Source organism: Chelmon rostratus, chromosome 18 (genome assembly GCF_017976325.1).
Source record: "Chelmon rostratus isolate fCheRos1 chromosome 18, fCheRos1.pri, whole genome shotgun sequence".
NCBI lineage: Eukaryota > Metazoa > Chordata > Actinopteri > Chaetodontiformes > Chaetodontidae > Chelmon > Chelmon rostratus.
Genome location: NC_055675.1, coordinates 17587300 through 17600793, shown reverse-complemented (window position 1 = coordinate 17600793; position 13494 = coordinate 17587300). Strand labels below are relative to the sequence as shown.

Here is a 13494-nt window from a genome sequence, read left to right as displayed (position 1 = left end):
TCAGGCCACTTAAAGCAAGGGAAATGTCAGTAAGGTGAAAAGCAACAGCAGCTTTGTATTATGTCTGTTTATTGGGGACGTGCAATGTAGGATTGCAGGAAAGATTTGCTCTTTCAAATGCAAATGAGAATCTGATGGTAATCCATCCAGATGGACCTCACAGCAGAGTTGGAAGTGAACCAGCTTCATTTTCTTCACATTTCTTTTGTTTTTTCAAACCTATGACAAAACATGGACTTCACATGGAGTCGCTCACCAAGTCTTCAAAATAGTTTTCATGTTTCATGTTCTTTTTTTATGGGTTTAGATCATGGAAAAGAGCATTTTAGTAAATGAATGGCTAAATAAATCATAGAGAAATATATTTCACTTTGATCATATGTTTCAAGGGTGGTAGGGTGTCGCTGTTGTAAGATGCACGAAGCAAGACAACCTGGTGTCACGCCAAAGTGTGCAATAGGTGTGAAAACACCCTCTCATTCTGCCGTCAAGTTAGCACTAATAAATATACAAGCTCTGGTTACACTTTCAAAATAAAGCGTGCTGATAAACCTTTCACAATTTCAACTTGGACTACTGGTTTCACATGGGATTCAAGCATAGGTCTCCTGTGTGTGGGCCCCCACTCTACCCGTACCTTATTGTATTGTATCAGTCTGGATAACAAGGTGCTATACATCAGTTTGCCCGACACTAATTCAAGATTCAAGATTCAAGAGTCTTTATTGTCATTGAGCATGTCAATGAAATTTTCATTGCAACCCCTATGTTAGGAACAGATAGTAAGAAAGATAAGATTAGAAAGAATAAAATTAAGATAACTACAATAAAATAAAATAAACCAACATGCAATAAAAATATTCGTAAAGCAATTAAAAATATACCAGAATGAAAATATGAATAATTATATATTGTATTATAATCCTGGCTGAATGAATAGTATTTTGTTCTGATATTTATCTTTTACTAACCCAACACTACTTATCCTTTTAAACTAGTTTAGCTGCATGTATGAGTAAATGAGAATATTTTTATTTTAAAGAGACTGCAGTACACAAAGTTTCCTCCATTCAGTGACAGAAAATGACATCCATTCATTCAAATCTGGCTGACAAAAATATTTAACTCCTCCACATCTGAGCATACTGTCCAACATAAGTCTGAATATCCATGATCCTCATTCATGAGTTTATTTTTTTTTTTTAAAAAACCTTTCTTTACTTGCTTCTGATTAGTTCCTTTAGTCATTCATTTGTGATGTCTGCTGCTGCATTTAGTATTTATATAAATCTTTATAGTAAAATGTTCAGCGTACTGAATACATTACAGGACTGACTCAAACAACATGCTGAATACCAGTTTAAACAGGTGCAGGCAGAGCCCACACACACACACACACACACACACACACACACAAACAGATTTACACTCATGCACAAACCACTTCGAATTACAGGTAATTAAGTGCAATAAGAAATAAGAAACCACAGGGAACTCTGTTAAGCTAAATCTTGTCACAGACTTGACTTCCTTCCAATTTGAAGGGGCTGCAGCTCTGCAAGACACAGTGGGTGGATACCAAAATGAAAAGAGCACAGTGACTCAGGCTGTATGCAACTTCTATTTTTACACATTCAACCCATTTGACTGTTACAGATTGCTCGGTATCAGATACAAACTGAGTGACATAAGCCTCTGTGTTTCACCTAACTGCAGCAGCTTTGTTTCCTGTGGTCACCTTGCATGACTTTGCCAATACGACACATTAAAGTCAGCTCACTAATTTTTAGCATGCGTAGGACAACCATGATGATGTTACAGTCTATTTCCATTTCCATGGCTTTTACAAAACATGCTTGCTTATTGGGCTTTCTCAATAATTTCAAGACAGCCTTATCGTTTTAATCAGGAACATCTGATCATAAAAGTGTAAATTAAATTATCCTAATATTAGGCTAAACTTTGACTACCTTACAATCTTTTTAAAGACCTGTGACACATATACTTAATTAGTTTTTCTCCTGGGAACTTACTCTGATTAAAGACATTCATCCCGGTCCTAAGTTACATTTTATATCACATATGCTGGACTGTATATTCATTCAAACAACAAGGTTTCTCCCCTTGACAGCATGAAAATGCAGAGCAAATACTGAGTGTTTATCACCAATGAACGGGAGATGTGACTCTTTTCAAGACTGCAAATTTGAAAGGAAAGGTCAGAGAGTTTGTCCACATTCGCTTGTTAGTAGCAACGTGCCCTAACACATAAACAAACAGTTATACAGTCACATAATCTCCTTTGCAGAGGTGATGAATGTGACTTTACTCCCTCAGTAGGGTAATGACAAAGTCTCTAAATTAGCCTAACATCAGGCTGCGAGTTGAGTCAGCACTGCACAGTCCCCTGCAGTTCATTCATGTACTTCATGCTTGCCTAAATGAATTGATATTTGGAAACACATTTGTAGCCTTACACTCCTACGTGTTGGGCATAATTACACAAGTATTTTCTTAGGTTAATGTTGTCTAGTGAAGACATTTAATTTGCTGACTCCTCCTGGTTTGTCATATCACCACATAATAGGCTTCTGAGAGAAATGCCCAGCTCAGTCAGAAAAAAAGAAAGATCGCAATGGCGTGCAGTAGCACTGACTGGACACCAGATGTCTCCCTATAGACTGTGCATAAACCCTTTAAAGACCTACTTGGGCAGCACTGGAACACATCAGCAGATTAAGAGAAGGATTTTCACTGCGTCTCCATATGTGTCTGTGTCATTTGTGTATTTCCATCCTTGTATATATTACATCTGCTCAAACTGTAACATTAAGGCTTTCTTACAACAGTGAGGTAACTAAACAATAGCAGTCAACAGGTAAACTCAGCCATGTGCAAGAAATAAAATGAAATAACCCAAAAAATACGCAAATAAAATGCTAGTTAAAGGCTGCCATTTGTATGGAGTGCTTAAGAGTGCTGTGCATTGGATCTCAAACAGGGGCCATGAGAAATAGGCTGGGTGAATTACTCATCCTCCCCCGGTCTCGTCTAGGTAGGCAAGAAATGGGTCCTGGGTAGCTGAGAACTTTTTTAATTTAATTGGTTGTCAGGAGTCTTTCCATCTGTATGACTGAAATAATGTCAGCCATCTATCTCTGGGAGGAAGGGCTAGAGGGGTATTTTTCCATTCCCTCAAAATGAGTCTTTTGGCGACAATCATCCCCAGCATCAAAGACTGTAGGAAAGAGTGGATTGTGAGCCGCTGAAGAGCTGGCAAGTCCAGCTTCCAATTGGATGCTTCTTTTATGGGCTTTTGAGTACCAGTCGAATATTTTGGGCCAGAATCCAGTGAGTGAGGAGCAGAGCCAGAAAATGTGAGACAATGTGCCCTCTGTCATTTGACATCTGTCGCACAGTGGTGAGACAGAGGGGTAGCTCGGTGCATTTACTCAAGTACCATACTCAAGTACTGATTCTAGGTACAGTACTTTATAGCTTGGCTTTGTCTCTTGTTTAGTACAAATCTTCTGTTTGGCATCGTTAAAACAATATACACTAGGTATAAGGCTTACCAGTCTGGGTCCAGGCAACATGAAAAAATAACCGTTACTGTCCTGAAGGTGGTGTGACTCCAGGGAGGAACAATCTAAAACAGGCTTAAAACACTGTCCTAAATAGACTCAGTTTCTTAGGATCAAAGTTCAATGTCTTCTGTCAAGACTTAACATTTTACACTGACTTTTAAAAAAAAAATCACACAGAGGGAATTCAAATGTCAAAGAAGAAGAAAATCTTGGCACCGACAACACAGCTTCAAAAATCCATACTGCCACGAGACCTGTGCCGCTCTCTCCACCTACATGTAAGACCCACAGTTTAAGCAAATGCTAAATAATGTTCAGCAAGCAGTGGGGGCCCTTGGTCACAGTAAAGCCCTAACTGAGAAGTGAGGCAAGTTGAGGAAAAGTGTTTACATCAGCGGAGTTGATTTGCAGAGCTACTGTACAGCAACTTTTCCTTTTAAGGGCTACAGCCTCAGTTGAAAGTTTGTCCCGGCGAGCATCCCGTCCTCTGTGCAGTCAGTTGTGCCTGGCTGTGTTTGAGTTTGATTGTTTGGCTTAGCACGGCTGCACCGGGCAGTTCGGTAAACAGACCCACACACTGGAGGCACAGCCAAGACTAAATGAACCTGAATGTCATGCTATGAAATTGTGTTGCTGCTCTGCTTAAATATATTTGCAGTATGACAAGTAAACAATGAGGTTTATGCTTTAAAAACAGGCATTTTGACAGCTCAGAAGCAGACAGAAGCTTCTGCACCAAAACACAAATGAACTAACCTGCGTACAATTTATCCTCTTGTAATCTAGTTCCTTTTTGTTGCCCTTCTAACTTCATCAACACTCACAGTGATTCAGCAGTGTGCATAATACACACTAAGAGTACCTCTTAAACGATCAGTCTGATTAATCAGCTAGCTGATCATCAAGGAACATGATGACGACTGCTTTGATAATCAATCAATTGTTTAAATTAAATATCAAGCAAACATGTTTAATGCACTAAAATCAAAGAATTTAAAGCTTTTTGTGGGTCGAACATAATGGCTATGTTTTAGTTACTGGTAGGACATAAAAGACATTTGAAGAGGGGCTCTGGGATCTGGAGACTTGGACTGCTTTTAAGAAATTCCAGACATTTTTCAACTACACTCTGAATTGTTTTGAATCAGTTGAAAATGATGGGCAGAATAATTGATTATGAAAATAAAACAATAATTCAAGGATGGAGTTAATAAGTTGAATTATTTTTATTACTGTTTACATGTGCCCTGATTAATCACTGATTTAATGCACCACCCGGCTAACATGGTAAGTGACATAAATCAAGCACACCCGGGTTGTTGCGTGACAAACAGGTCCATGTTGGGTTGAGCTAAAATACTAAAGCTAATAAGCTAATGGTCGAGCCTCCTTCAGTAACGCCTGCATTTGCTGAGGAACTTAACGTTACACCGTCAGAAGAGCGTGTCACACCCACAACTGATTTGGACTATTCTCTGTCACGGCTGCCAATTTTGAACTTTAGGTGCACAGTGGCTCGAGAGATGCCTAGTGGACTGGTTATTTTTTGGACTGAGAATGAAGAGCAGCGAAGTTAAAACCGGTGCAGATTCAGGACTTTACCTGGACAAGACTCGCAGAAGGACTCTCAACCGCGTAAGTACAACAGCAAAATCTCTGATGGACGTAACTGTTAATATGCTCCAAATACTCTATATCTATATTATGAGCGACATTTACGCGGGCTGGTTACGCAGCGTCTGATGGTAACCGGCGCACGCGACAAACGTCCACCCATGGCGTCGGGCCAACGGTTGCTGGTAGCATAACGATGCTAACAGGGAGGTTAGCATCAGTGAAGTTATGTTTGTACAGGTGGAAAACAGCAAGCTTACAAGTGGACAAAGGAGAATTGTTGGAGCGGCTTTACGACTTTTCATGGATGTTTTGATTTACTGCCAGAGCGTTAAGTTGTCCATGAAACCATGTAGCCATGAAACCGTTAACACCTGGAAGAATGCAAACAGCGCTAACATGCTAGCCACAATCGGAGGCTGTGTATTTTAGCTCTATTTTGTAATATTAGACTATTTTTCGCTGTTCGAAACATACTGAGCTTATGTGAACGGCCAGAGAAATGTTGCTGATGTGGTTTAAAAGGTTTTATGGATGTTTGGATGCATTTTTTGAAGCACATTATGGTTGGTTTCCATTATTAAGTTAACTAGCCAATTTGGTTGCTGAAGAACTCCTATTTGGGCTGCTAAAGTTTACCACCTTTCAAGCCTACACAGGCTGAGGGTTTAATTTTCACATCATAGCTTTTTGGAACAGCTTATTTTCAGTTTTTGGAAGGAGGAAAAATGGAGAAGAAAAAAAGTGAAATGTTAAAAAAAAGGCATTTGTGGAAACGGAAGTTGAATTGATGTTAGCCTAGTAAAAATGTATGTCTTTATGTGTTTATTTTTCTTTCTTTCTTATTAGCAAAAATAGCCAGACTTCTTTTGCTACTCCCGTGGATGTGTGACTGCAGCTGAAATGTAGTTTGTGAAGATAAGTGCATGGAGAAAAGGAGAAGGAATGGAGACAGACTCGTACCTGGAGGGGGCTGAGCGCGGTCCACACTGCAAGTAGTAGGGAGACGAAACTGAATCCCTGCAAGGAGCAAGCAACACCAGTTAGAAAGGACAGATGCAGGTATCAGACACACTTCTGCACATGAATAATACCTACCACAACTAACTACAGACTCATTATTAGAAATGTACAAGATATTTTGTCTTTGCTTATCCAGTTATCAAGTTAGCCAGTAATAGGCATGGAGAGAGAAACACAGATATGCTCAATGTAGAGTGTTACAAATGGGTCACGTCAGTTTTATTTTCCCAAATGCTGAATGTGCAGAGCTAAATGCACTTAGAAAAAGTGGCTTTGGCCTATAATTTCTCATGAGTGAGTCACATTTACAGTCCTACTGTAACAAACACTAATTTACCACGTTACAAGAAAAATCAGACGAAATTCTGATTGCTGGGAAACACTCATCCAGCATTTGCTGTGTTTTTGTCTCAAAATGCAGATGGGCAATTCTCAGAGGCAAGAAATCTTCAGGAGGTGCCTCAACCTTGTTAAAGTGTCCTGATAACAAGATTCTTATTGCCAGGTTCATTTGAATATGTATTTATCTAGATTTTGTATTAGTTCCCTTTTGCTTCTGTTGCAGCTGCCAATATTGTCCGAGAACATTGTATTGCACTTTACAGCAAAATCAAAAACAAAACCATGATAAAAAACAAACAAGGGACAAAATATGATCCAAAGTGGACCAAACTGGTAAGCAAAATGGAAATACCCTATATTGCCTGCTACATTGTCACAAAAACAAAGGGTAAAGCCTTTGACAAATCAGTGTTTGCCAAGGTTGTTAGGAATTTTGCCCATATGCATTGCCCTCATATGTTAGCTACGTATTGTGATCTAAAGATCAATCTGTACTCATCAATCTTGGCTCAGTTGGTAAGTCCTTAATGCACTAAAACGTACAACATGAGATAGCATGCATCATCTGAATCTGAAAACAGACAGCTACATCTTATCATTTATATGTACATATAAGACACAGAGGAGAAATCATTAAAACATAAATATGAAAACCAAGTCAAAATTTAAAATTGGGGATGTTTTAAATCCAATTTTAAATTATTCCAATTAATGGTTTTCAATAGCAAGATATTTTTCACTGATCTTTGGATATTATATAGAGAAATAGTGAACTTGGTTAATTGACAGTACAGTGTGTCTCCTCAGGGGAGCACAGAACATTGTAATTTTTGGAGTATAAGCCTGACAAAAATGTCATGTACAAAGACTTAGAAGAAGAGACAGAGACAATCCTTACAATCAACTATTGAATTTAACACTCCACAACTGTTGAAAAATGCCACAAACATGAGCTTGAATTGGAAAAAATTCAATCTCTGTCAAAGTGGCATTTTTGTAGAACTAACAGAAATGCGGTTTAGACAGTAGGGAAACAAAGAAAATCAACAAAATGTGCTGAGAGACCCAGACAAAGAACATGTTTTTAAACTCAAAAGCAAGACAGTCTGTTTTGCTCTCTTATTTCCTGGCTAACTCTGGTGATACAACAGTATAGTATATCGAAAAGCATTGCATGCTGTATTGCAGCATGTGGAGCTTTATAAAGTCTCACATTTTTCATATCTTGTACTGAATGGGTATGACCACCCCACTTATTTTTATAACCATTTACCGCCTTTAAATCCCTTTGTATTTGGTTGCATGATCTTAAGCCATATTTTACATAAAGTACAAGTACATGGATGTACTTAAAATATCATTGTGATATGGGCATTTGCTGAAAAATGCAATTATAATAACTTATCATGTTCACAATTTGCCATATGCAGCAGAGATTCCAGATTGATTATGGAGGTATTATTAAAATCTATAGTACTTACATGGACTTTATGTAAAGTGTGACCTATTACCATTTCATTGTAGTTTTGATACAGAGAATATGTAACAGACCTTCGCTCTCGTGCTTTTTCAACAAGACCCTCAAACCTTTTGTTCCTTTGTGGTCAACACTTAAATTTCAGAAAAGTTCTGACAGCGTCTCCTCTCCGTCCGACTCCCTCCATTTGTGTCAGAGGCCGTTCTTGCCTTAGTTGTGGACTCAGACTGGCAGAGAGGCTGGTGAGATGCTGCTCTTACTCAGGTAAGGGTAGATTGTGGCTTAATGATGATGCAGTGATTGACAAGTTGCGTGTATGAGCATGGGGGCTGAGGATGTAACAGAATGATTGTAAAGTCTCAGGTCTTAATGGGTCTCGCTTCCCTTCATTCTAGCAAGGGTACAGAAAGAATAGGCTGAATAATTATATTGCAAAATCATTGTGGTCTGAAGGTCAAAATTCAAAGCCTACAGCTTTATCTAGTTGCAGTATAGTCATTATCTCTTTCTTTTAACAATTTGTGGTACTGGCTGTTAGCCTGCCAAAGCAGTGAGTGCATAGTGTATATGGACAAACAACTGAAAAGGATTACCTGGGCCCTTTGAATTCTGATTATTTTCTTGCAGATTCCTTTTTATTTTTTCCCAAATTCTGAGTTTTTTGTTTATATTTTTCTCAATTTTGTGTTGTACAATTTAAGCACATTCTGTCATTAAAAGAGTGTCTAATTGTATGGTGGATGGATAAAATTTCAATGATTCAATAAGAAAAGTGTCAAAATGTGATCACTATCGATTTAACACAACGTTGCACAATTTTTTTTATCAAACAGATCTTCTTCAGGACACCCTCCATATGCAGCTTGAACACATCGGGTAAGTGGACCTGATGGAGGCTACTCTCACGTTCAGGCAACACTTCTCCTTGTTTACAATGTCTGACCAGAAATGGATGTAGCATTTTTTAATTTTTGTACAACAAAATGTCTGTGCATATAGGCACAAAGTCTTCCTGCTGATGTAGTTGTACTTCTGAGAGTTTGTTGAAGCATCGAGCTCTTGCTTGCATGCTATGTGTGTGTGAGACACCAAAGCAAGGCAAAGCTGTTAATTTGGCTGAGGTACTGTGAAAAAACACTTATCATGGTAGGGGAAAACCCTGATTTCTATAATTTGCATCCATATTTTGGCATTTTCAGTGATATTCAACCATCCATTATTTAAAATTAAATTCAGCAATTTCCTTTGTGTTCCTTTCTGCATCGTGGAAATCATAGGGCCCTACATTGCTTCTGTTTTACATAATTGCATAAATGTAGCATGTGGCCTACTCCAACTTCTGTCATGAAGCTAATGTAGTTTATTGCTAGTTATATCACACCATCCTTAATGTAAAAATAACTACAAATGCGTACGCTAGATGATTAGTGCAGCTAGTACACTGCATCAGTAAAAATGCCTATTCAGTGACGCATTTCCACATGAAGTGCATAACAAATGTTTTTCACGTACTGACATAGTCTAAAATGGCCTTTTTAGTAACATTTTATATTGCGATACATATAATCACCATTAACTATTTTCTTATTAGCATGCATATTGATAACATATTGACTCTTTAATAATCATTATTAAATCAGTTATTGATGGCTTATTCTGCATGACCATATTCTACAACCAATAGGCCACTAAGAGTGTAACAAAGAGTACCCCTCAGTAACCTCCTCGACTGTTGTTGATAGTAAATTGTTGTACATGAATTATGGTCTTAATAGCCTAACCCTTTATAACCTTAACCCCCAAAGTACAATTAAAAAGTGTTTTATAATTGCTGCTAGATAATAATAAGCTGATACGCTACTAATATCCATGCTAATAAAAAACAAGTTCATGGTTAATACGTGTACCTTAAGTGTGACCTCTTTTTCATTTGAATAATTTTGGTTCAATGAAATCCTTCAAAATCTGTATTTTTCTGCTCACCTACATGTCAGCTTTTTAGCATTAAGTACACCTATCGCCACAGGCAAAATAAATTGCTGTGCTTTGCAAAAAAGAGCATTGACTAAATCTTTTTTCCTATCAATGTTACTGTACCTGATGCAACCATGGTGAAGATACTTCCTCAGGCCTAGGACTGAGCTTGAACATGGCATTAGTGGTTTGCAAAGATGGATGAGTGGTTGGATCGATAAATGGACGAGTGAATGGATGGATGATTTGACATTGGATGACTAGCAGGATTTAGGGGTGTGTTATTCCAGCAGATTCCGTGGGATTTACAGAATTTAAAAAGTAGGTTTGTGTAGCCTTTTTTTTTTTTCTTTAAAGAGCTGTATAATAAAACAAGCATGTCGTTCGTAGCCACATACATATATACATACAGTGGTGATGCCCCCATGGATGCAAGGTGGATTAACCTTTTATGTATGATATATCACAACAAACCAATACAAATCAATGGCCTGAAAGTATCATTTCAACAAACTCTCTTTTCATTGCCTTTGCCCCAGTGATGAGGTCGTGGTTAGTGTTCCAAATAAATCTGCAAAAAAGGTAACCTTCTCCAGCCTTCGCATACAAAACACAAGTTAAAGTAACTTAAAAAATGTCATGCTAGCAGCCTCTAGGTGCTTTGAAGTTCATTGTACCACATAATCACAAGTGTTGAACAAAACAAAGAACATATAGACAATTTTGCTATTGTTAGAGCCTTACCAGTAGTTATGTTATAAAAGCTCTTTGTCATTAAAATGTGACAAGGGTTCGCCTTCCTGAATAATTGAATCACAGAGTAAACTTTATTGTAAGGTGCCTCTAGGTTAAAATATTTTCTGTCAGAAAGATGACATTTTGGTCTGAGGATGGTGCTAGAAAAACACTCTGTCCAAAATGTAAACATTTAATTCGTTTGAGGAGTGTGCTTATAGTCAGATAATTTCAAGCAAATGTGCCCATTCCATGTGTACACATGGAAACTTTGGCCTGATGGTGGCACTACATCCTTTGGCGATCCGAGTCTCAACCAGTCTTTAATAATCTTATACCAGCATGTTAGACAAAACAACTGACAGACCATTGGACATCACCATTCATGGGTTCTGCTGCTTGTGGGCCCATTGAAGTGGGTTTGCTACAGTACGGCAGTGGTTACTAAATATAATCTTTGCCAAATATAACATTTCGTTATGAACAGACCTTTTTTAAATATAATTTTAGTCCGCACTAAGTATGTTCAAGATGAACTGTTTAAGACCCAACCATACCTGTACCTATACCCAATATATTTGACTACAAGTATAACACTGTATGTAGAATTGTGTAGACTGCATAAAAAGTTACACTTTTAAATTACTGAAAACATAGAGACTCATACTTTCCAGGATGCCAGATTCATGTGATAAATTTAAATATAAAATATAAAAATGAAATCACCCACGACCATTTTAAAATGAAGTTTGAGTACCGGTAGTATCTATCATTCCGTGAAAACTAATGTTAAAAATTACATCAGTGTCAAAATCACACCTACTGAAAACAACTGACTTGACTACAGATCTGAAGGCAGATCTGAGGTCTTTTTATAAAAAAAACTTTGAGTACGAAAACCTTGTTGGTGATATAATCCAAAAGCAGCATTGATTTGTGGTGGTTTGTAGAACAAAGCTGTTATGTTGGTCATAACCTGCCTTGGTGCATGCCAGGATATTTAAAATAATGACACACTACTGTGTGCTGATTTTATCTCCCTCTGTTAACTAAAGAAAATGTATAAAATGGTTAAAGCAAGAGGGTGAATCACTATTAATACAACTCATCAATGAATTTGAACAAAACTGTAATATTAAAATATAAAACAAACAAACAAAAAAAACAAATAAATTTATGGATTGTGTAAAAGGCTTCATGCACATCTCAGTTAAGATATGTTCCAGTTGTGCAGAAGAGATTTTAAAGGCAACAGTTATTCTTGTGCCTCACTCTGCTCAAATGCGGTAGATATTGTACAAAAAATGGCAGTGTGCTAACACAAGGCCAACATGTGTGACAATAATCAACAGTTTTATTAGATATGTTCTTTTGTTTGTTGAACTTATTATCCAGTAGTAGTGCATAATCTCAAAAATTCCACTGGATTCAATGTGCAAACAGATGAAAACATTTAAATGTATTATACGTACGTAGTGAGTATGACAGCATTTACATATTATGGTTTATCGTATTGTAGTGGAAAATGTTCATGAGTCAGACAAAATGTATGAAAAACTGTGTTAACAACATATAAAAAAGATATAATATAGCGGTTCCCTACCAGACCTACCGTACTCTCTACGCCCCCCAGCTAAGCTACGGGCGCCTAAAGTGGGGGGAGGGGGGAGGAGAAAAAGGAAAAGAAAACAAACAAACAAAAACAAAAAGGTGATAGCTTAGTAGAAAAGCAATGCACATTGAGAAGGTCAAAGTAAAAGACACTGTGCCTGGCCCATGCTGTGTATTTGTGGTGTGTTCAAGTGTGTACTCACTATGGACAGAAAAAATACTATAAGTCAGTTTCCTCTTTGGATGCCATTGTAAAGCTATGACCCCCATTTTTCCATTTAAATTGCCATAAACATAAACTTCATAAACATTTTAATTCATTGTTTTATATCAATTTATGAAAAATACATAAGGCCAATAAAAGTTGTAAATGAAAATCTACAAGAAACACCACAAAAAGCAAAAAGAAAAACAAAACGAAAAACAAAAACGAAGAAAAGGAAAAGAAACGTATCACATACTGGTTTCATTCTTTGAACAAAATAAGCAGAAGCTAACAAATGCAGGCTAAACTATGGTTTTAAAAAGGCTTTAGAACTTTGACAAAATTGAATTCACTAAGCAATGCAGTCAGATCCCTGAAAATTGCAACATGATTGATGCAAAACAGAGTAGCACGTTTTCTCCAAGAAACCTTGAATGAATGTAGGAAGAGAACACAGGGGTAGAAAAGGATTTATATTCAAGCAGTGTTACAGGTTCAGGTGAGATCAGATACCATCCAAAAACCTTTGTCCTCATAGTTGGACGTCACAGAGTTGGCACAGTTGTTGCATCAGATCTCTAGATGACAACAAAAACGTAAACAAAAACTCATGGGGTAATTGACTACATACTGTAACATATTAGACAGTTCATAATTTCTTACAAATAATTAGATATTTCATTTCACAAAATATGGTTGCATGGTTAAAAAATAATTGTAAATACCGTTTGTCTATTTCTTCTTCAGTCTCTGTTAAATGCACATTTTTCATGTACTCTATATATTTTTAAAATATTTAGATCAATATCTGTATTTTTGCTACATTTCAACTTGTTTTAAGGGAAGGGTAATTTCTTTGGGCTAAATGATGAAATAATAATGGAACACTACATTTAACCTATTTGTACTGTAGCGTGGGTGAGTTC

At 37.2% G+C, this 13494-nt stretch overlaps 1 protein-coding gene across 1 annotated transcript in view; it reads right to left on the bottom strand.

The window, feature by feature from the left end:
- Window positions 1–13494, bottom strand: part of LOC121621899 (disks large-associated protein 2-like) — a 111494-nt gene that overhangs the window by 7561 nt on the left and 90439 nt on the right. Inside the window, exons 6-7 of the mRNA XM_041958604.1 lie at window positions 12356–12400; window positions 6165–6221 (exon numbers count right to left, since the gene is read on the bottom strand). Coding sequence (XP_041814538.1) covers window positions 6165–6221; window positions 12356–12400 — 102 coding nt within the window. The remainder of the gene's footprint in view (window positions 1–6164; window positions 6222–12355; window positions 12401–13494) is intronic.